Raw genomic sequence first — 22,609 nt, forward strand, 5'->3', positions numbered from 1 at the left:
GCTTCTCCTGGCTCTTGAGGCCTGCTGGGCCGCGTCCTCCCCCGTCCCGAGCTGGCCCGGCTCCAGCAATCCAATCCTGGCACTACCACCCACCCCGAGCCCAAACCAGCCTGGCCGGTTTGGGGAGCTGGCCTCTGCTGGCCTCTCTCTGGGTGGCTGCCTGACAGGTGCCCCACCCCACGGGGAAGGGGTGGTCTGGGATCTGGGGCTTCTGGGGTCCCCCAGACCTGCCTGCTGTGGCCCGGGGCACAGTGCGGCCCTGCCCGGGGCTGAGTGGGCAGGAGGAAGGGGAGGGGCTTTCCACCTTGGAGCAAGGCGGGCCTCTGTTGTCAGTGTTGCCTGGGAGGAGATAAAGTCCTTCAGGGAGTTGGCTGGGGCGTGGGGGTGGGGAGCAGCCTTGCTGGAGGTGGGAAGGACCTGGTGCCTCTGTCCAGCTGCCCACTGGCCTCACGCTCACTCTTTTCCCTACTCAGGAACCATGGACAAGGGGCCTGCCCTCCCCCCCAGGGCCCCCCACCCCAGGAGCAGGCAGTCAGCTCCGCAGGTGGGGTGTTTCAGCCATTGGTTCCCTGCTGGGCCCACCAGGTGGGTGTGTTAGGAGCTCAGTAAAGGGTGTGAGTGGATGGGTCCGGTGACAGTGATAGCCTGGAGTGCTCAGGGCTGGATGGGGGTGTCCCAGGGGACTGAAGGGAGGCTTCCTGGAGGAGGTGACCTGGAGCCAAGGCCTGAAAGGTTCACGGGATGACCTTGTCAGCCCTGCCCTCTGCCCACGCAGGCCTTCCAATCCATGGGAGAGACAGGTGCTAAACAGATGTCACACGAGTAACAAATTACAAACAGAGCTCTGACCTGGGGCAGGTAGGTCAGGGAGGAAGTGAGGTCTGAAAAGGGAGGGAGGTGGGAGGTGGCCAGGCCCCAGGGGGCCTCCAGGGAGTTGCTGAGGGCCCAGTTAGGGGGGCTGCAGGTGGGGTCCTGCCCAGGAATCCCTGTGTTAGGTACCTTAGGCTAGTGGCTCAGCCTCTCTGGGCCTCAGTTTCCTCCATTGTAAAATGGGCCTGCTAAAGTGCCTATTCTTTTCCTGGCAGTGGTGAGGGTAAAATGACTTAAGGCATGGCAAGTGCTAAGAGGCAGGCCGGCAGTGAGGTCTCTTGAAGCTAGGCTGCTCATTTGCAGAAGGGTCAGACAGCTCACCCTCCCCAACTTGCCACCCTCCTGCCTCCTGCTGTCTAGAGATGGCCACGCCCCCATTAGGCTGGGCGTCTCCCATTCACGCATCTGTGGGAGGTGGCACCTTCATGCGGTCAGCTAAGAGTATTTGCTCACAGGATGGAGGAATAGGTATGGATTAGAGTGGACTTACTGATATTCTATTTGTGAACTATTGTGATTAGTAATCGAAGAAAATGTGGCATTGATGTGGAGAAAGTGGCCATGGTGGCTGCTGGGGTAGGGAGTGGGAGGAAGAGATTGTGATGTGGGGGCGTTTTTGCAACTTGGAGTTGTCCTGGGTGGTGCTGCAGGGACAATTACTGGACATTGTATGTCCTCCCATGGCCCACTGGGTGGAACGTGGGAGAGTGTGGGCTATGATGTGGACCATTGACCATGAGGTACAGCGGTGCTCAGAGATGTATTCACAAAGTGCAATGAATGTCTCATGATGATGGAGGAGATTGTTGTTATGGGGGAGGAGTGGGGTGAAGGGGGTGGGGGGTATATGGGGACCTCATATTTTTTTAATGTAACATTAAAAAAATAAAGACAAAAAAAATACTGGCAAAAAAAAGAGTATTTGCTGGAATCCACAGCCCAGGAGAAGGGAGCACATTGAGCCCCACGTCTCCTGCAGCCACCCCTCCAGATCGGAGAGTCTGCCATCCACTGTCCTGTTCTCCAGCCCACTAGCCAGTGCCCCAGCTCTGTCCTTGCCTAGGGCTCCTGTCACTGCAAACCTGGCTGCCCCCCTAGCCACCCTGCCCCCATGCTCTCTGGCACTCAGCCCTGCTCTATGTGGCCAAGGCCGGCCAGGCCTCTGGCACCAGCCTGGCCTTGGGGAGCAAGGTGGGAGATGTGAGGGGTTGGGAGCCCACTGCTCCCGTCCGCTCCCAGCCTCTCCCTCTGCCTGGGCAGTTGTGGTCTGTGTCTCCAGGCCCAGCCCCGCCTCCTTCCCCTCCCACCCTCCGGCGGGAGCCACGGCTCAGTTCCTGCCAGGGCAGGCCTGCGCCACCACCCGCTGCCAGGGAGGCCGGTGTGCAGAGCCAGCCAGCTCTCCGGGGAGCGCCCGAGTCGAGGCCAGGGAAGCCCCTGAGCCCCCCTCCCTGCGGGGCCTCTGCCCACCAGCCCGCCCCATTGAGGGGTCCCAGGAAGTAGGGAAGAGGATGGTAGAGGTGAGCTGGGCTGGGCCTCAGGCAGGAGGGTGCGCAGGAGGGCTGCCCTGGCACCCTGCCGCCTGGCCGCCCACGCCTGTGTGGGCATGTGTGTGAGCAGCCGCGCCTTCCTGGGGGCCCAGCTCAGGATGGCCATGCTTCTTTGTATGTGGTGGCAGGTGTCTCTCTGCTGGGAACTTGCCAGGTGTCTCAGAGCTGTCCCTGAGCGTCCCTGGGATGGGGGTTCTGTGGGGTCTCGTTAGCCTCAGTGTGGATCTGGGTTGGATAGGTTTTACAGTCTAACTTTCTATCTTGGGGTATTCCTGGGTGTGTGGTCAACAGAGTGGGGGGGTTTGGGGGTTTTGTTCTAGGCGCAGCTGGCAGTTACGGTGCATCCACGGGACTGCAAGGGTGCACGCATGCCCCTGTGTTCCAAGGTGATGGCTGGGTCTGTCTTGCCTGTGTGCTACTTGGGTCCCTGCCAGAAGTTCCTGCGTCTCTGGGTGGTCATCACTGTAAGTTTGTTGTGTAGTCTTTTTTTTTTCTTTTTTTTTAGGAGGTACGGGGGATTGAACCTCAGACCTCATATATAGGAAGCAGGAGCTCAACCACTAAGCTATATCTGCTCCCCAGTAAGCAGGTGTGTGATTTTTTTGGTTTTGTTTTTTTATTTATTTTAAAGAAGCTTTAGATTACGTGAATATAGGGGATTCCCATATGCCCCACTCTCTACCTCTCTCACACTTTCCAACATTAGCAACATCCTTCATTAGTGTGATACATTTGTTACAATTGATGAACATATATTGAAGAATTGCCACTTACTGGATTATAGTTTACATTATAGTTTACCCTGCCTGGTGCAATTTTGTAAGTTATGACAATATGTGGCCTGTACCCATCGTTGCAGCATCATGCAGGACAATTCCAGTGTCCCAAAAATGCCCCCATATTACACCTATTTATTCCTCTCCCTCCCCTCAGAACCTCCAGTGGCCACTGCCCCCTCATCAGTGATAAAAGTTCTTTCATTGCTAGAATAATGTAAGTCTATAGTAGAATAATAGTAAGTCTACTTACTTACTTTTGTCCATTGTCCAATCTTGAGGATTTTGGGATGGTGATGCCCACCCTGTTTCTAATTCAGAAGGGGCTTAGCTCCCATGGGGCAGATGGATGGGACTCCCTTGCTTGCAGTTGCAAGCTCTCTGTTCCTTGAGGTGGGCATTGTCCATCATCATCTCCTTGTTAGTTGTCCTGGATGAGTCCATTGAACTAGAGAGTAGGTATTGCAGCTCTGTTGAGATTTAAGGATGAACTGACACATGGGTGGACCAAAGATTTAAGTCTTTGGGACATCCACCTACCAAGTTTAGTACTAACTATAGGTTCAAATAGCAGGGGCAGAGCCATGTACGGGGTCTCGATTTAAGAGCTCCCCCCACATTCTCTCACCAACGCCTCAGAAGCTCCCTCTGGGGCAGGAATGGAGGCTTGGAGGGATGACATACCCATGAGTCCTCACCCCAAGCAGGGCACGAACTTCTACTGTGCCAGTGGTCTCCCATGCCCACTCCTCTATGGCCCACGCTAGGGTGGTTGGGAAGTTATGAGGGTGTGGGTGGGTGCTGTTGCCTCTGGGCTGGTTGGTGAGTTTTCTGTGTGACCAGCTGCTCGTGTGCCCGGGGGCCTGACAGCTGTGTGCTGCAGGGGGGCCACGTTGCATGCCTGTGTGTTGGTCTCTGGGGGTCTATCTTGTGTCAAGTGGCAGCTGCAAACATCCTGTGCTCTGGGGAGCATCTTCGTGCACGTCTGTGTGCTCCTGGGCCTCTTGTGGTGCATTACTGGCTGTCTGTGCTTGTTGCTGTTGTAATGGGCCTGTGGGTGTGCAACAAGTGCCCTGGTTGCTGGGTGGGGTCTCCCAGTGCCCATATGTTGCCGTGGGGGAGAATGCCTTGCATTGCAGGAGGAGAGATGGAGGGTAGACAGTGTGGGGGCTCGGAGTCCAAGGGCCAGGAGGGAGCCTAGAGCCTCCTTGGTGCCATGGCACCCCACCCTCCAGCCCTGCCCCACGGGGAGGGATGAATCAAGCCCAGTCTGATTTCCTGCCATTCGCCCCACTCTCAGGTTTGTTGTGGCATCCATCACCCCTACCCTGGAGAACGTGGGCGGGAGGGGGCAGCAACAATGCTCTTTGCATCCGTGCCTGTTGTGCTGGCCCAGAATGGGGTAGGGGACCAGGAGCTATAGCCAAGGCCCCCTGCAGGCTTCTTGAGCCTGCAGCCTTCTGACCTCCCTGGGGACCCCTAGCACCCACTGGGCGCTGCCTGCTTAGGGAAGTGCCATCTCTTCATTCAGCTGCCTACTTGAAGTACTTATGCCAGGCTGGGCTGGGGACACTGGGTGGCCAAGATGGCCCCAGGTCCTACCTTGTTGGGGCTCCGAGTCCAGTGGGGGAAGCAGCGCAGGGCTGGGAGGGGCATGATGGAGGAGAGGCTGGCACATCTGCTCAGGCCCCTTAGCATCTCATTTCCTCCCTTGCCCATTCATTCGTGCAGCGGCAGCTGTAGAGCAGCAGCAGCAGCTTGCCTGCAGCGAGGGCTCACCTGGTGCCAGGATCGGTTCTAAATGCAGTTGTCAGAATGTTCCCGGGGGGTGGGGACTGTCGTTACCTTCGTTGGCAGATGAGGATGCTGAACCCAGGGAGGTGGAGTGACTGCCCAGGGGCACACAGCCTGGATGTGGTGGAGCTGGGGTCGGGGCCTGGGCAGTTTGCTCTCGGCCATCCACTGCTTACCAAGTCCTGGTACTGGTACCAGTCCCGGCCTATGCTTGGGACATGGCAGTGCCAGGAGAGACCAGGTCTTGCCCTTTGGGGCTGCCAGTCCACTGGAGGAGACAGATGGTAATCAAAGGCCCACATAGACAAATGTAAAATTACAATTGTGATGGGTACCCATGCGCTGAGGGCAAGGGATGTGCAGTTTGAAGGAAGAGGAAGGGGTGAGAAGACGAGGGCTGGAATGGGAGGCATTCCGGGTCCCAGGCCAAAGGCACAACCCATGCAGAGGCCTGGTGGCGGGAGGGGTGGTGCACCCAGCAGGCACGTGCGCCTGCCTTCCCAGACGGCCTCACTCCAGGCCCTACTCCCCAAGGCCAGGGCAGCCCCAGATGTTGTGTCTTTTATACTCCTCCCTAGATGTCCCCTGCTGTGGAGACAAATGGATTTTCGGCAAGACTCCCCTCGAGGGCTGATGCCTCCCCCTGTCTCCTGATTTGTCTCCTGCCATAGTCCAAATATGCTACCACTTCCCCAGATTCCCAGCTTGGGCCACGTGGCTGTGGGGTGGGGGGTGCTGCCAAGGAGCAATTCCTGGGGAGGGCAGGGGAGCTCATGACTGGGCCTCTCGTAGGGCATTCGGGAGCCACACGTGCCAGGTAACTTACTAAATAGGAGACTTGGTTTCTAAAGGCTCATGTCCCACTTCCTTTTCAGGCAGCCTGGGAGATGCCCTGGAGACTCTTGTCTGCCCTTGGCCCTGAGCCCCCTTTCCTGCTCCCCCTCAGTGTCCAAACGCATTACTCCAGCAGTAGCATCATTCATTCGTTCCACAGGTGTTTATGGAGTTCCCTGTGAGCCAGGCCCTGCTGTAGGTGCTGCCACCACCAAAGGTCCCCGCTCCCAGGGAGTCCGCATTCTTCTGGGGGTTGGCGTGGACAGCAAGCACCTATGCTGCCAGCTGGTAAAGAGGGTGAGGGGATGGGGTTCAGATTTTATTAGGGAGTCGGGGGGCGTGTGCTCTGTGAGGTTTTGTTTGCACTAAGATTCGAGTATCGAGAAAGGGCCCTGCCTGGGCCGAGGGAAGAGGAGGCGCAGAGGCCCAGCAAGGGCGGGACGAGCTTGGTGTGCCCAAGTCAGAAAGGAGGCCAGCACGGCTGGAGGAAAGGGCGGGGCGGTGACGAGGCGGGCAGCCCTGACCGAGCCACCTTGTAAAGTCACCGTGGGGAGTTGAGCTGGGCAGGAAGCTCTTGGAGAGTCCTGTCTGTTGAACATTTCTTCCAGTTACCTTCTAAGAAAGGCAGCCTTTCTGATCTTGGTTCTGGTCATTGGTGGAGTCGTCTGGGTCCTGGTTTTTGTATCCTAAGCCTTGGGGTCCTTTCTCTGGCCTGGAGGCCTTGGCCGGGGCCTTTGGGAAGCAGGAAGCCAGGCCTGCCCAGTGGGTCAGAGTGGCACTTTTGTGCCTGGGTGCTGGGCGGCCTTGGGCAGTGACTTCCCCTCTCTGGGCCTCTGTTGCCTAGTCTGGGAAATAGGAAGGAAGAAGCCCTCCCATCCCACGCACCCAACTGGAGCTGGGGCGGGGTCTGCGTTTCTGGAGCCCCACTGGGCCAGGATGGGTGCTGAAAGATGGGTGCTGCCTCTATGCCTTCTGCAGACATGGGGGGCGCCCTCTGTGGCCACGCCCCCATCTAAGTGCAAGGGCGCAGTGGTAACCAACCCCAATGAGGTCCCCGCCATTTTGTGAGGAAGGCAACCATAGACAGACTAATAAACGTGGCACGTTAGGTGATGCCGTGGGCTCGAGAGGGGACTGAGCGCCGGTATGTGCCAGGCACTGGGGGGCAGTGACCAGCGAGACCCAGCCTCACTCCCATCCTGCTACGAAAGTGGCACGGTCCTCGGCTGGCCCTGCCCTCTCTGCCCAGGAGCCGCCACTTCTCCCCTCCCAGCTCCACCTGGTCCTATGCCCCTTTCCCTCCCTGAGCTGCCCTGTCTCCTCCTCCTGGTCTCCCCCCCGCCTGCCCCCACCCCCAAGTCTGTTCCCAAGTGAATCCAGAGGGAGCTTGTGAACTGAGTCAGGCCCCAGCCCTCCCTGCCCAGCACCCTCTCTGGCTCCTTTGCACCCAGGGGGAAAGGCACAGTCCTCCCTGGGACCCGCAAGGCCCCACGCCATCTGCCCCGGCCCCTCTCTGCCCTTGTCTCACCGCGCGCTCCCTTACACCCCCCGTACCAGCCTCACGGCCCCTTGGCTTGCCTCAGCCCATGGCACATGTATTCCCATCCCAGGTTACCGCACCCGCTGTCCACACTGCCTGGCTGCTCCTCCCCCAGGGACCCTCCTATGTCAGTGTCACCTTCCCTGACCGCTTCGTTGAAAGTTCCAGCCCCCTCCCGACCCCCTTCCCTGCTTTGTTTTTCTCCGCAGCACTTACCAACCTCCTAGACATTCTTCTGATGGTGTCATTTATTGACCGTCACTCTCCCCTTAGGTATGGGCTCTGATTCACCTGTCTGTCCACTGCTGTGGGCCTTGGCACCCGGCCAGGCAGGGAGTCAGTCCTCAGCAGGTACTGATGCGTGGGGGAAGGGGAAGCTCGTGATGGCATAGGCGTTGCCGAGGCAGGGCCAGGCGGGTGTCCGGCCCGAAGCTGAGGCAGGGTCTGGGGAAGGGTCCCAAGGATTCCTGGAGGGAATTAGGCCCAGGGCGGGGGACGTGAAGAGAGGCGTGGGTGGGCACGGGGAGGGGGAGCTAGTGCAGGTGCGTGGTGAGTGCTGGCCAAGGGCGTGGGGTGGAGTCATGGGGCTTGTTGGGGGAGCAGGAGGAGCCAGCTGTGTCCTGGGAAGGTAACCAGACTCCCCTGCCGTCGTTAGAGCCCTGTCCAGGATGGGAGGGGTAAACGGAGGCCAGGAGGGAACTTCCAGAGCTGGTAAGTGAAGATTATAGCAGAGGGTGAGCTGCCTGAGGCCAGTGGTGGGGGGTCAGCGAGCACGGCGTCACTGCCACCTCCTGGTGGAGGCGTCACGGCGGCGAGTGGGAAGGACGGCTGCCGGCCCTGGCCGCTTGCTAGGCCCCTGCACTCCAGCAGAGCCACTCACCCGGGGGCTCTGGAGACCGGGGGTCAATTTGGTCCACTGCCGGGGGCAGCAGGTTTATTTTCTTTTTTCCCCACACCTCCTCCCTGATATTTCGTCACGTGCACACAGCAGATGGTGCTTTTCTACCTTGGCCGATCTCAGGGTTGAGGACAGGAGCCTTTTTCTTCTCATGAAAGGTCGGAGGGCAGAACAAGTGAGGGTAAGGGGTGACTGGAAAACTTGGAGCTTTTGTCTCGGACAGGTCAGAATCAGCCAGTCCCACATTTACAAGCTTGTTTTGTTGTATTGAAATAAAATTTTAGAGTAGGATGCAAACTGCGCCCAGCCTTTTAGGGGCCCACGCTGGACTTCACAAGCGGTCTGGGCCCAGCCGGTTGCCTGCATACCATCCTCCATTCCGTTCTCTGGGGCTGCCGGTTCACCCTCTGCCCCTTTGAGCGTTTCTCTTTCTCTGGAGAAGTTTCAGGAGCGCTGCCTGGGCAGAGGGGAGCCAGGGTAGGTGTCTGAGCTGGAGCGTGGCCTGGTGCATATTAACGAATCAGTTCGTTCACCAAATGTTTACTGAGTCCCTGCTGTGGGCAGAGCAGCGTCGGAGGTGTTGGCTACAGCAGGCAGCAAGGCAGATGACTGTCCCTGCCCTCGGGGAGCTGACATTCTAGTAGGAAAGGCAGACACGGGGGCGCTAGCCAAGTTCACGTGACATGTCATGCGAGTGCGGTGGGAAAAGTAAAGCAGGGGTGGGGCACAGAGGGTGACCAGGGGCCTCTCTGAGGAGCTGACATTGGAGCACAGGGCCAGCAAGGGAAGGGAGGGAGGGAGCCCAGTGCAGATGGGTGAGACGTGTGCTCCGGGCAGGCAGGCAGCTGTGCAAAGGCCCTGAGGTGGGAACATGCCTGGGGTCTGAAGAACAGCTGGGAGGCCATGAGCGAGCGGGGGACACAGAGGAGGGGGCAGAGAGGCAGCGGGCAGATCGCACAGGGCCTCGGCAGCCACCGGGAGGCGTTTTAGGGGCCAGCGCAGTTCAAGAGCCTTGGCTCTGGGGTGGGTCAGGCCCTCTTCTAGGCCCAGCTCTGCTGGGGGAGCTTGGCGAGAGAGTCCACCTTGCTGAGCCTCCGTTTCCACATCTGCAAAACGGGGATCAGAGTAGCCGCCCCACTGACGTGGTGGGGAGCCAGTGAGCAGAGTCGGGGCCTGTGCAGGAGCGTGAGTCCCCCCGTGCGGGGCAGTGCTGGTGTGAGGCTTTTAGCTGAGCCTCGGGAAGCCCGTTTGTGGCGGGCACGGGGTTTCAGGCATCTTTTCTGCTGCGGACTGTCCTGCACAGGCCTGTGGAAGAGGCAGAGCGGAAGCCCCGGGGGCGTGGGACCCGGCAGCCCACCCTGTGCTGCCTCTGCTACCCCTGGGGTCTGGGACGGATCGGAGCAGCAGCGGGCATCCCCCTCCCAGGAGAGGCCTGGCAGCAGAGCAGTCCCAGGCCTGGCATGGCTGGGGAGGAGGCAGGGAGGGAGGAGGGCGTCGGCAGAAGCAGCAGCAGCACCACAGCCTCAGGGGCACACAGGCAGGCTCCCTCGCGCCAGCTGGGTGGGCTTTCACCTCTCCGGGTCTCAGTTTCCCCATCTGTGAAGCGGGAGCGATGAGCGTGTCCCTCCCACAGGGGCTGGTGCTGTAACTGTCCAGGGTTGTCTGCCCGTGCTCCCGTGAACTGGTTTAGGACACGTGCTCTGGGCTGGATGGGCTGGACTCTTGACGCTCCTGGGCCACACCCTGGCCGTGTGACCTGGACAGGTGGGTGCACGCTCTCTGCCTCATCGTCCTTGTCCTCTTGTGGGCTCGTGACAGCCCCTCCTCCTGGGCCAGGTGTTCTGACTAAACAGGCAGCTGGATCCAGTGCTGAGACAGGCCAGCACACAGCAGGTACTTGGTAAGCATTCCCTGCTACTGCAGTCGGGGCTGACCTTTGAGCACTTGCTGTACACATGTTCAGTTCTGCTCTTTGCTTTGGCTTCTGGCCTCAGTGGCTCTCTTGCAGCCAGAGCAACAGTGCTTTATGTTCTCTTTGACTCCTTATCAACACTCCAGGAAGTAGGTACTCTGGTCCCTCTCTTAACAGAGGAGGAAACCGAAGCACAGAGTGGCTAAGTTGCCGGCCTAGGATCACAGCGGGGGCTGCTCAGGGTGGGCTGCATCAGGTCCATGCCACAGATCCAGACAGTGAGACCCATGGCACGGGGCAGCAGGGCCTGGGCTGGAGCGTCGGCTGCCTGGACCCCCAGCACCCCGTCGCCCACCTGCTTGCCTCTGCTCCTTCTTCACCACCGCTTTCCCCCAGGCCTGGCTCTGGCTCTGTGTGCCATGAGGTCAGGAGCTTGGGAACCTTGAGGGGAAGGCCTGGCGGAAGGGCAGGCAGTGCCTGGGGGAGGGCCCAGGGCGGAGCTCCCATCTGGTGGATATAAACACGGTCAGTTCCTCTGTTTGTCCTGCTCTCCCCGAAGTGCCCAGAGGAAAGCGGGCCCCGGGCAAATTTCCGGAGGTGTGCCCCTCTGCCTCTTTCCCCTACTGTTCACAGGTGGGGGTGGGGTGAGCTGCAGGGTGCAGAGGTGACCTAGGAGTTTGTGAAGGGGTCTGATCTTGGGGAGGGGGACAGACCACCATGAGAACCTCCCCCCACCCATTACTGGCCAGGTGGCTTCCACAGTTCCTGGCCCCTCCTGCCAGACCGCCTCTGCCCACCCCATCCTCAGCTGGAGCGTCTCCTGCCTGGGCATCTTCCCCCACCCCCAGAGTTCATGAGGGGTCACCTGACTAATCCGATTCCTGCCTTGGGCCACGGGAGCCCAGGCGGTGTGCTGGTCTTGGGAGGGGGACTGGGTGGGCAGAGTGGGGGCGGCCAAGGTGAGGACCAGGGCTGGGGGTTCAGGAAGGGAGACAGCAGGGAGGACAGGAAGTGGACAGAACCTCAGGCGCCGAGCTGGGGTGATAGAGCAGGGGAGGGTGGGGGGTGCAGGGACAAGCCTGGAAGCTGGAGCTAGAAAAACAGAGAGCCAAGGGCATAGGTGCCTGGAGAGAGGGAGCAGGGTGGGTGGGGCCGCCAGGATGGAAGTCAGGGCAGGGTGGGCCCTGCACAGGCCTGGATTGGGGAACGGCACCAAAGTGGCTTCCGGCTGGCAGGGGGCAGAAAAGGGGCAGGGGTGAAGGGGGCCCCCTTCTGGCAGGGGCTGTCCCTCCCCTCGTCCAGGCAGCCTGGGCCACTGAACAGACAGGGAGCTTGGGCCAGTGCGGGGAGCCCTGGCCACCCCACCCACCCGCCAGACAGGTTTGGCTGCTCTGGAGCCCCCACCCACTTCCCTGGGCTCCCTGGGGCTCCACTACCAAACCTGTTCCCCTGGATGGCTCCCCACAGATGGGCTGGGGCGGCGTCCTCCCCTCACCGTGCTGCTGCCACAGGAAGGAGCTGGAAGGCTGCACCCAGCCGCATGTGGTCAGCGCTCCCTCCGGCCACGTGCTCGCTCAGACCAGCGTGACAGAAAGCAAGACAGAAAAGCCCGCCCAGCACATTTCCCCTCACCCTGTGGGCACTTGCTCACCTGTTCCTCTTTTGGGAAGCCTCCCTTTATCCCCAGCCCTGAGCACCTGGGCTGTCCCTGGTGTGAGAGCTCCATGAGGTCAGAGGTTGTCTCGGTCACCAGTGTGTCCCCAGCTGGGCATAAAGGAGGCCCAGTGGTGAGTTATTACTAAATGAATGAGTGAGCGAATGGACGTTTTCTTCCCATTTTACAGATGAGTAATCCGAAGCCCAGAGAGGAGACGTCACTTGTCCGAGGGCCCTTCTAGCAGAGCCAACATCAGTCCAGGTGTGTGTCCCCAGGGCCCACGTGTGGGACGGCTGAGGCAGGAGGAGTGGGAGAGCAGGACCTGGCTCTGCCCTCCTCCCTGCCCCGCCTAGGCTGAGCTCTTCACACACGTTAACCCTCCCAGCAGCCCTGGGAAGAAGGCACGACGTCCCTCTCCAGTATAGACGGGGAACCCAAGGCCCAGAGAATTCGTGGGTTCCCGTGCAGGGAATGGCAGAGGGGCGTGAGCCCCAGTCCCCTCCCACCACGCCTCTGGTCTCCCCTCTGGCCCCGCTTCCTGCTCTAGCTTCCTGGGCTCTGACTCTGCTGAGGCCGAGTGGGACCACGGTCCTGAGGACAAGGACTGTTGTGTCTGCTGTTATCTGTTATCAAGGGCTACTCCTGGGTGTCCTTGGCGAGGAACTTCCCCCCTGAGCCTCCGTCCTCTATAAAATGAGTGCTGCAGAGAGGGACGGGCGCTCAGTAGCCCTCTGCTAGGCGGATGTTGAGCGCAGGAGAGGTAGGTGGCATTCCAGCACTGGCTGGGGGTGGTGTTGAGGGTTCTGGGCGCTCAGACCCTCATTTCACCCAGCTCGGGCCAGATGAGGCTCTGAGGTGCTGATTTTGGGGGGAGCAAGTAGCCAGTGAAATAGTAGACACAAGAAGGAACGAGAGAATTTCCCAGAGTGCTGTGCTGTGGAGGGCGACGTGATAGGGCTCTTCTCTTTCACATGGGGTGGTCAGTAGGGGGGATGGGAGGGAGCCCCGTGGGGATCTGGGGGAAGAACCAGGGCAAAGGCCCTGAGGTGTGAAAGGCAGTGAGGGAGAGGAGAGCAGGGTAGGGACATGACAACTCAGGCATTACAGGGGAGCCCGGAGCCAGCGAGGACGCGGCTGTGATGGTCCAGGAGGGAGAAGAGGATGCACAGGACGGGAGGGATGGCAGGGCGGGTTTCCAGTGAGGGTCCGTCTGCCCCTGACCCTGGCCGGTGGTTTCCCCTACAGGCCCGTCCCCGGGCTGAGGCCCTCATCGCCATGTTTGGGAAGAAGAAGAAGCGGGTAGAGATCTCAGCACCGTCCAACTTCGAGCACCGCGTGCACACGGGCTTCGACCAGCACGAGCAGAAGTTCACGGGGCTGCCTCGCCAGTGGCAGAGCCTGATCGAGGAGTCGGCGCGCCGGCCCAAGCCCCTCGTCGACCCGGCCTGCATCACCTCCATCCAGCCTGGGGCCCCCAAGGTAACGCTGGCCCCCCACCACTGTGACCCGCAGCTCCTAACCCCACACGTGACCCCAGCCCTTAGCCCCACACCTCCTCGTTCTTTTCCCTCCAAACTAGCCCTGACCTTGCGAGATGGCACACCTCAGCCTCTGCCCCAGGCCTCACCCTCCACCCCCGACCACTTACTCTGCACTGACACCAATCCTGAGATCCCCTCTCTTGCCCCAGCCTGCAGCCCCTCCCTGGCTCCCTGACAGCCTCCCACCCCAGCCGTCCTCCGGGTCCTGGCCCTGCCACACCCTGAGCTCTGTGCCCCTGTGCCCAGTCCACCCAGGCCCAGCCTTTTCAGAACTGCCATTCCAGTGGGGGACACAGGCCCCTCCCCAGACTTTGACGGCTCCAAGGGGTCAGGGCTGGGTGGGGGAGCCAGGGTCTGTGGAGTCTCGGGTGCTGTGGAGAGGAAGAAACCTCTGAGCTGAGGTTGCAGGGTGGAGGAAGAGGGAAACTGAGGCAGATGTGGGGGCAGGGACTTCAGTGGAGGAAAGAAATGGCTCGTGTGAAGCATTGTGTTGGTTTTTTGTTTTGTTTTGTTTTTTAATTTTGAGGTGTTTTCCTGCCACCCTTGAGCAAAGCGGCAGAGGGTTTGAACCGAGGTCTGAGGCTGTCTCATGGCCAGGGTGAGCCCACGCCTCGGAGCGTGAGCTTTATCCCGAGGGCGGTCAGAACCAGGAAGGGCTGTGGGCCAGCGGGAACGGGGCCAGGCTTCCGGCTGGATGGAGTGGGCGGGCCAGCGCTCCGGGCCGGGCCTGCGGCTAACTCATCTCCCTGGAGTCCGGCCCGGCCTGGCGTGGTGAACGCCCCTCCTTGGACGTCAGTGAGAGTGGCAGAGACCTGGCCTCTGACGTTCCACACCAGAGCACTCGAGTGCTCTGTGTGTCCCACGCGGGATGGCTTTGAATCCTTTGAATTCTTTGTCACTGCTTAAAAAACAGACTTCACACCCGAATCTCTATTTCTGGCTTCTCTTGACAAATCGACTGGTGGGGTGCTCTGCTGTGCCCACGGGGCCCTCTGACTGCCCAGCGCATCCCCCACCCGGCCCCCGTGGCTGCCCATGCACACCGCGCAGGTTGTGCCTGCACGAGGGCGTCTCCTAAAATCCAGCCCCTGCGACTTACCAGCCATGAGCCCTGTCTGGGGCACCATGTCTTACCTCACACAGAAGGACCTCACAGACGAGCGCTGTCCTAGTCCCCTGGGCTCTTGGTTTGCTGCCCTTGGCCTGGCATCTCCCCACTTCTCTCAGCCTCTCCCCATACTCCAGTGTCCTCTCTCCTCCCACAGCAGAGTCTGCACATGCGTCTGCCTGGTTGAAACCCTTCATGGGCCCCTGGGCGAGGCCGGGCCTCCAAGCTGGCAGCCAGTGCCCAGGAGAGACGGGGGCAGCGCCGGCCACACGGGGGCCGTCGGGGCCTGTAGGTGGCTTTGACGGGGTATTTCCCTGTGTGCCAGCAGTTGACAGCAGGTGGGGTGGGGGCCCCTGATTCTCTGCTGAGCTCAGCCTCCTCCCCACCCCTCTCACACTCACTCACGCCTTCCCAGTGAGCGCCTTCCATGTGCCAGCTGCTGCTCTAGGTGCCGTGGTGGCACAGGTCCAGAGGCACGGAGGACCGAGACAGTCCCTGCCCTGCTGAGCCAGGCCCTGTGCAGATAGCCACACGCTTTATGGCAGGGGGTTCCCAGTACCCTTGAGCAAAAGAAAGCAGAGAAGGGGGCAGGGAGTGCTGGGGCTGGCATATAAGATGACGAGTGGGGGCAGCCATGGGGGAGCGGCCAGGGCAAAGGCCTGCGGCGGAGGGCACGTGGGTGACTGAGCGTAGGGAGGAGGCTTGTGTGGCTGGAGCTGAGGGAGCAGGCAGTGGGTGAGAAAGCTCTGGAGGCTGTGGCACAAGATCCCAGGAGATTTAGATGGAGTGTATGGTATATGAATTGATCTCAGTACAACTGCTTTAAAAAAAAATAAACTCCAGGAGAGGGTGGCCATGGAGGGTGAGGACTGGGTAGATTTGGGGTGCACGTCTCACTCTCCCTGACTCCACGGGCTTTTGCATTTGCCACCCTCTCACAGGGCTCTCTTTGCCCTCGGCCTAGGGCCCAGGCACTTTCTGGCTCTCCCTGTACCCCACCCCAACCTCCCCAGGAGCACAGTGCTTTGGGGTTGACGCCCCGGCAGGCCTGTGGAGAGGATGTGCCTGGTCCTGCTCTGGCCCCAGTGTCCTGTCATTTGCCGCTCTCCAGAGCTGATTAGGGGCAGAGCAGGGAGGCTGGGGCTCGGGCCGACTCCATCAGCACCCCCTTCTGTGCCGGCTGCTCAGCTGCTCGGCTGGGGTCAGGGGCTGCAGAGCCGCCCTGGTCCCGCCCCACCCACCCACCGCCATTACCACCCCATGGCATTTCTTCATTTCGTCTCTGTCTTGTCTCTGTGTGTGTTGTGTCGTCCTGTCCCTGTTCGTTGGCTGCACATCATGTGTCCCCTTCCTCCTCGCCGCCCCACCTGCCCTTGCCCCGGACCCCAGACCATCGTGCGGGGCAGCAAACACGCCAAGGATGGGGCCCTCACGCTGCTGCTCGACGAGTTTGAGAACATGTCGGTGACGCGCTCCAACTCCCTGCGGAGAGACAGCCCACCGCCCCCTGCCCGGGCGCGCCAGGAAAACGGGACGCCTGAGGAGCCACTGCCCCCAGCCAGAGGGGGCCCAGAGAAGGCAGGCGGCCGGAGCCAGATCGCCGGTCGCAGCGAGGCGGGTGGCAGCAGTGGTGACAGGCGGCGGGTGGGGCCAGAGAAGAGGCCCAAGCCTTCCAGGGAGGGCTCAGGGGGGGCCCAGGAGTCCTCCCGGGACAAACGCCCCCTCTCTGGGCCTGACGTCGGCTCCCCGCAGCCCGTCGGTCTGGCCAGCGGGGCGAAACTGGCGGCCGGCCGGCCCTTTAACACGTACCCGCGGGCCGACACAGACCACTCGTCCCGCGGTGCCCAGGTAACTGCTCCCCCAGGCCCCCACACTCCCCCTCCCAGCGCCTTCCCCGTCCCCTGCCCCAGCTCCAGCCCGCGCCCAGCCCACCGTCCATCTCATCCTGACCACCATGTGTCTGTCTGGCCACCGGTCCCCTCCCACCCAGGGAGCAAGGCTGGACCTCCGGCCACCTGCCCTGACTGCCGCCTCTCTCTCTTCTGTTCCAGGGGGAGCCTCGCAACCTGGCCCCCAATGGGCCATCAGCGGGGGGCCTGGCTGCCCCCCAGTCCTCCTCCTCCCAGCCCCCCACCCGAGCCCGCGGCCCCCCCAGCCCCGGAGTGCTGGGCCCCCACGCATCCGAGCCTCAGCTGGGCCCTGCGGCCCGTGCCCTTGCCGCCCCTGGGCCCCCGGGCCCACGCTCACCCCAGCGCGAGCCCCAGCGGGTCTCCCACGAGCAGTTCCGGGCGGCCCTGCAGCTGGTGGTGGACCCAGGCGACCCTCGCTCCTACCTGGACAACTTCATCAAGATCGGCGAGGGCTCCACAGGCATCGTGTGCATCGCCACCGTGCGCAGCTCCGGCAAACTGGTGGCTGTCAAGAAGATGGACCTGCGCAAGCAGCAGCGGCGCGAGCTGCTCTTCAATGAGGTGGGCGCGGCCCGCTGAGGCCCACGCCACCCCGCCGTTCATCCCACGTGGTTTGGGGGGCCTGTTGGAGGCCAGGCCCTGTGAGGGTGAAGTAGGCCGGTCAGGGCTGGGGTTCCCTGTCTCCTCTCCTCATTCCCAGCCTGTCTCGTCTGTCCTAGCGTAGGGTCCTGCCTCCATCCTGACAGCGCCCCCCTTGCCCTCCCTGTCCCTGGCCTTTCCCAGAGTCCCTCCATCTCCTGAGCACCTCCCCCAGTATCCTTCAGACCCCTCACACCCAGTGAGCCCCAAACTCAACCTCTGAAGTGTCTTCCCCAAACCTGTTCCTCTGTGTCTGTCTCAGGGAGGACCCCCCCGCCCCAGGCTCTGGCCCCCGGTCCACACCCCTGGGCCTGGCCCCTGCCTCTCCCCTAGCCCTACTCTGGGTGCCACTGCAGCCTCCCCTGCAGGGCAGCCCAAGGGAGCTTCCGACAGCCCACGTCTGGCCACAGCCCTCACCCACCTTGCAAAGCCCTGCTCAGCCCCTCAGTGGCCGCAGGTCAAGGGCCCCTCTACCTGGGGTCTGAGGGCCGTGGTGATCCAGCCCCGGCTTGGCACTTGGTTCTCTCCAACCGCAGGGCTTTGACTCTTGGTGGCCGCTCCGCCAGGGAGGTTTCTGGGCTCCTTCCCCAGAAAGGAGTCTGTTGTGAGAAGCCCACAGGGACTCAGGAGGGAGTCGCCTGCGGTTGTGAGACCTCAGGGCTGTGCAGGGTTTACCCAAACCCTCCCCGCTTCCTCAAGCCCCCTGCCCCCCATACCCCAGTGCTCCAGCTGCACCGCGGCGTCTCCTTAGCTCAGCTTCCCGGGCGTCCATGCTGCCCGGCTGCCCCTGCGCCCGGCCCTGCGCCTGGGGGTCTTCACTGTGCCTCCTGCCCCACCCCCTGTACTTTCACCTTGGCTGATACCTGCTGCTCCTCCTTACCTCGACCCCCTGCCTCTTCCAACTTCCTCTTCCAACTCCACCTGAGCTCCAGCACCACGCGGAGGTCAGGAGCAGCACGTGGGGAGTGGGCATGGCGTGGGGCACAGTCCCAGCGGTGCCAGGCCTCAGGCTGGCCTTGCGGTCTGGGGGACCCCGCAGGGGTGGAGGGCAGTCAGGGTGGTCTTGAGGAGCAGGAGAGAGTTGGCGCCAGGTGGGCAGGGTGGTGGGGCCTCCGCCAAGGCAGGACCAGGAGGCTGGCGCCGGGTGTGGAGGCGGGGCAGCGGCTCCCCCCTTACCCCTGCCGCCCCCACGCAGGTGGTGATCATGAGGGACCACCAGCACGAGCACGTGGTGGAGATGTACAACAGCTACCTGGTGGGGGACGAGCTCTGGGTGGTGATGGAGTTCCTGGAGGGAGGCGCCCTCACTGACATCGTCACCCACACCAGGTACTGGGCTGGGGCGTTGGCCCCTCAGACCTCCTCCACAGCAAGACCGTGTCCCCTCCAGACCCCTTGGGGCAGGGCCGGGATCCATCAGACCCCTGGCCCGCAGCTCACCCCCGCCCCATGCAGGATGAATGAGGAGCAGATTGCCGCCGTGTGCCTGGCCGTGCTGCAGGCCTTGTCTGTGCTCCACGCCCAGGGCGTCATCCACCGGGACATCAAGAGCGACTCCATCCTGCTGACCCACGACGGCCGGGTGAGGAGTGGGTCTGGGGAGGCTGGGGCTGCACTGCGCTGCCCCCACCCCAAGTTAGGGTAGGCTCAGGAGCAGGGCCCAGCCTTTGGGACGATGGTGGGACAGTGATGGCTACTTCATCGTCATTATCATGTCCCTTCATCGCAGCGATGGTGGCAGTGGGCTTGAGCCAGCCACCCGGAAGCAAACCCGGCTCTGCCTCTCCTCATCTGGGGGGCCTTGGGCAAGGCGCTCCACCTCTCGGGGACACTGCTTCCCCATTCAGCAGACAGGGACACCAGCAGACCCCGGGAGGCACTGTCAGGGCCCTGTCAGGAGAGCAGGGGTGTGTCCTGGGGCCCGTGGACTTGGGGCTGCGTGGTGGAGACCCAGCGTGTTGCTCCCAAGGATTAACTAGCCCCTCTGACCCGTCCACCTTGCCCGGCCACAGGTGAAGCTGTCAGACTTTGGGTTCTGCGCCCAGGTGAGCAAGGAGGTGCCGCGGAGGAAGTCGCTGGTGGGCACGCCCTACTGGATGGCCCCGGAGCTCATCTCCCGCCTTCCCTATGGGCCAGAGGTGAGCCCAGGCCTGGCCCCTTCATACCCCTGTTGGCAGAGGTTGATGCCAGGTCTGGGGACAGCTGGGTGGGAGGGGACAGGGACTCGGTCTGGAAATGGGTCCCCAGGCATCGTTTTGTGGAAGAGGAGGTACCCAAGCTTAAACTAAAAGAAGAAAAGGCATTCGCTCGTTCCCCAGTTGTTGCTAGAATACTAGTTCTGGACCAGAACTCTGTTCCTGGTGCCAGCTGTGCTGATCGGACAGCCCCAGCCACTCACCCACCCCTGGACACTGTGTGGATTAGGGGGCAGGGGAGTTTCACCAGAGGACACCCAGGTGGTTAGCAAGGAGTGGGGGGCGGGTGCTGCGTAGGCAGAACCCCAGAGCTGCCCTTCCCAGGGCTTCCGGGGGGGGGGGGGGGGGCGGGCCGCATGGGGTCTGGCAGGCTGGGCACAAGATTGTTCTGGGCCCGAGGACTCAGGAGCGAAGGTGGAGAGCGGGACTGAGGCCACCCCTCGCTGGGGCATCCCTGCCCTCGCCAGGGCCTGGACAGTCCTCGCAGCCCAGCCCTGCCGCCCTGCCCCCGCCCCAGGTGGACATCTGGTCGCTGGGCGTGATGGTGATCGAGATGGTGGATGGGGAGCCCCCCTACTTCAATGAGCCACCCCTCAAGGCCATGAAGATGATTCGGGACAACCTGCCGCCCCGACTGAAGAACCTGCACAAGGTCGGCCCCTCCCCACAGGCGGGTGACGCGAGGGCCCCAGGCAGGCAGGGGGCAGCCACCCCCGGCCTAGCCCCAAGCAGAGGCTGGGCGCTTATATGGCCCCTGGTGGGTGAGCGCTCATAGCTCTGCTGGGGCCAGGGCACAGGACAGAGGGACCCCTGGCTCTATCCCAGGCCAAGCTCTTGACCCCTCCCTGGGCTCCAGATGCTGGCAGCCCGTTTGACAGAGGAGGAAATCGAGGCCCCACAGCAAGGACCCCCTCCCCCTGCCCCCAGGTCTCGCCGTCCCTGAAGGGCTTCCTGGACCGCCTGCTGGTGCGGGACCCAGCTCAGCGGGCCACGGCAGCCGAGCTGCTGAAGCACCCGTTCCTGGCCAAGGCGGGACCTCCCTCCAGCATCGTGCCCCTCATGCGCCAGAACCGCACCAGATGAGGCCCGGCTACCTGCCTGAACCAAAGAGCCCCTCTGCGCCCCGCCCCGTCGGAGGCCTGGAGGGGCCCGCCTGCCGCGCTCTACCCCGAGACACTCCGTGTGGCACCGCCCTCCGGGACCTACTACTGAACTACGGCTTTGATTTTGTAACTTTAAAAAATCATAGGCACTCGTGGGAGCGAGTGAGGCTCCCAGCACCCCACCCCCCTCTGGGACTGGCCCTCAGCTGTGCCCCATCTCCAGGAAGGACAGGTGGCTCTCCCTTCCCTGGAAATCTGCAGCAGGGGCATGGCGGGGTGAGAGAACACTATGAAAGCAGTGGTGTGAATGTGTGTGGTGTGTGTGTGCGCGCGGACAGGCCAGCTCTGTCCTCTGGCCTGGAAGTGGGTGTCTCTGAGGCTCTAACATCCAGCCCCCCTCCCCATCCTGAGCCATTGTGGGGGTGGGTCGTGAATGTCTGAGAGTGGCCTTTTCCCTGCCCCCTGCACTCTGTGCGGACAGACAGGGTGGCGGGCAGGGCTCCCACTACCCCTAGTCTCTGCAGAAAATGACTACTGCTCCTGGGCAGCCTCCTCTTTTCTAGAAATCTATTTATATTGTCATTTTATAACACTAGTCCTTGCCCCACCCACCCTGCGGGGTGGCACTGGGTTCAGAACCCTTGCTAGGCAAGTCAGGTTCCTGCCCCGGTGCTGCTGCCCCACCCTCAAGTTAGTTTTACAATTAAAATATTTTTCTTGTTTTGTGTGTGTGTGGTGTGTGTAGAGGCCCCTTGTCAGACTGTCTTGGGGTGGGAATTGAGGGCCCTTGAGCCAAGATTGCAGAGCCTGGTTACCAGACGGTCATGGGATTGACCTCTCAGCCCAGGAAGTGGCCAGTTTGCCAAATCTGCCATTTGCCAGAAACTTGTTTTAAAGATTGTTTGTCTCAAGTACACTGTGGGGATAGGAGCTGGTCCTTGGTGAGTTGACAGCAAATTGGCCATCTGGCAAAGCGGGCAGTGGGCAGAGGGGCTTGGGGTTTGACCTGGAGCTGCCAGCTCCTGAGAGGAGCCCCGTGTGCTGAGGACGGGGGAGGAATCTGGGCTCACAGCGAGGGCTTCCTCCCGCCAGGCTCCGCCTGCAGGGGGCAGGCGACAGGCGACAAGAGAGCTCCCCCACCCCCAGACCCTTAGGGTCCTTGGCACCCAGGAGCCTCAGCCTGGTTGTGTTGGTGGAAAGTGTGGGGGTGGAGGTGCTGGCTTTGTCCACGCCTCCCACCACCCTCACTGCCACGGAGCCCACCTCCCAGCCCACCTCTGCGTGGGCCTGACTTCCCCCAGGAATTGGGTGCTTTCTGTGACAGGGCGGGTGCCGAGGACACATGTGATCTCAGGAAACAACACAGGGCAGTCAGAGATTTACACATAATTTACACCACCAGGTGTGTGTGAGGCCTCGAGGAAGTGGCTACGTTTCTGGGGTGGGGGGGAAATGTGCCAAAGTTGCCTGGAAGAAATAGAAAACAAGGGAGAACCAAGATAACCCCCATACACACCAAAAAAAAAAAAAAAGGCCTCAGGCTTGAATGCATTTACAAGTGAGTTTTGCCAAACTGAAGGATCAGGTAAATCTTATTGTGTACAAGTTGTTCCAGAAAATAGAATATGAGGCTGGTAGAACCATGATTCCGAAGCTAGGTAAGGCCAGTAAGGAACAGATTTCAGACCCGCTTCACTGTAACCCGTGGGCCGTGGGGAACTCTTGGGGCCCTTGGGCGGCGGTTGTGAGATGCACATTCCATAGGAGAAGAAACAGACTCGGGCCACTCGCCCAGGCACTTGCCGTGGGGGTACATCTGGCTGTTTTTGCCACCTTTGCTCCCAGCCACTTAGCAGTTTGTAGGAATGGTTTTGGGTTGGCGTGGGGCAACTTCCTTGAGGCCACAGACCCTGAGACCTCAGCATTGCCTCCCAGCAGAACCTTCGTCCCAGCTGGGAAGGGAGTCTGTGAAAGTCTCAGCCTTCCAGCCTTGGTGGAGCAGCAGAGCGTCTAGAAGGGCAAATGTGGGCCAGGCAGCAACAGACAGGGAGACGTTGCTGCTGGGTAGGATTGGGTGGAGGACTCCCTTTGTCCCGGTTTGGCGGGCCAGACTTGGCACTCCACAGGAATGGATGTCAGCAGGGGCCAGAGGTGCAGTGAGTGACAGCTCAATGCCAGCGGCTCAAGAAGGAATCAGAGGTCCTCTGCAGAGACCCAGGATGAATGACTTAAATGACACAAGCTGGAGGGTCTCAGTGTGGTCCCCAGGCCCCATACCAGACTGA

At 61.4% G+C, this 22,609-nt stretch overlaps 1 protein-coding gene across 7 annotated transcripts in view; it reads left to right on the forward strand.

The window, feature by feature from the left end:
- PAK4 (p21 (RAC1) activated kinase 4) overlaps positions 1-21,047 on the forward strand; it is a 43,715-nt gene extending 22,668 nt beyond the window's left edge. For 2 of the 7 annotated variants that reach the window (XM_058280222.2, XM_058280223.2), the window contains exons 2-10: positions 12,016-12,089; positions 13,074-13,307; positions 15,867-16,325; positions 16,529-16,948; positions 18,222-18,355; positions 18,482-18,608; positions 19,039-19,164; positions 19,739-19,873; positions 20,149-21,047. In XM_058280222.2, coding sequence (XP_058136205.1) covers positions 13,104-13,307; positions 15,867-16,325; positions 16,529-16,948; positions 18,222-18,355; positions 18,482-18,608; positions 19,039-19,164; positions 19,739-19,873; positions 20,149-20,304 — 1,761 coding nt within the window. In that variant the 5' untranslated portion in view covers positions 12,016-12,089; positions 13,074-13,103 and the 3' untranslated portion in view covers positions 20,305-21,047. Of the gene's footprint in view, positions 1-562; positions 586-2,211; positions 2,388-7,998; positions 8,073-10,001; positions 10,024-11,695; positions 11,717-12,015; positions 12,090-13,073; positions 13,308-15,866; positions 16,326-16,528; positions 16,949-18,221; positions 18,356-18,481; positions 18,609-19,038; positions 19,165-19,738; positions 19,874-20,148 lie in introns of those variants that run through there. The other 5 variants (XM_058280226.2, XM_058280224.2, XM_071209255.1 and 2 more) reach the window with 5 other exon arrangements.
- The last annotated feature ends 1,562 nt before the right edge of the window (positions 21,048-22,609 follow it).

This window comes from Dasypus novemcinctus, chromosome 18, assembly GCF_030445035.2.
Source record: "Dasypus novemcinctus isolate mDasNov1 chromosome 18, mDasNov1.1.hap2, whole genome shotgun sequence".
NCBI classification, from domain to species: Eukaryota; Metazoa; Chordata; class Mammalia; order Cingulata; family Dasypodidae; genus Dasypus; species Dasypus novemcinctus.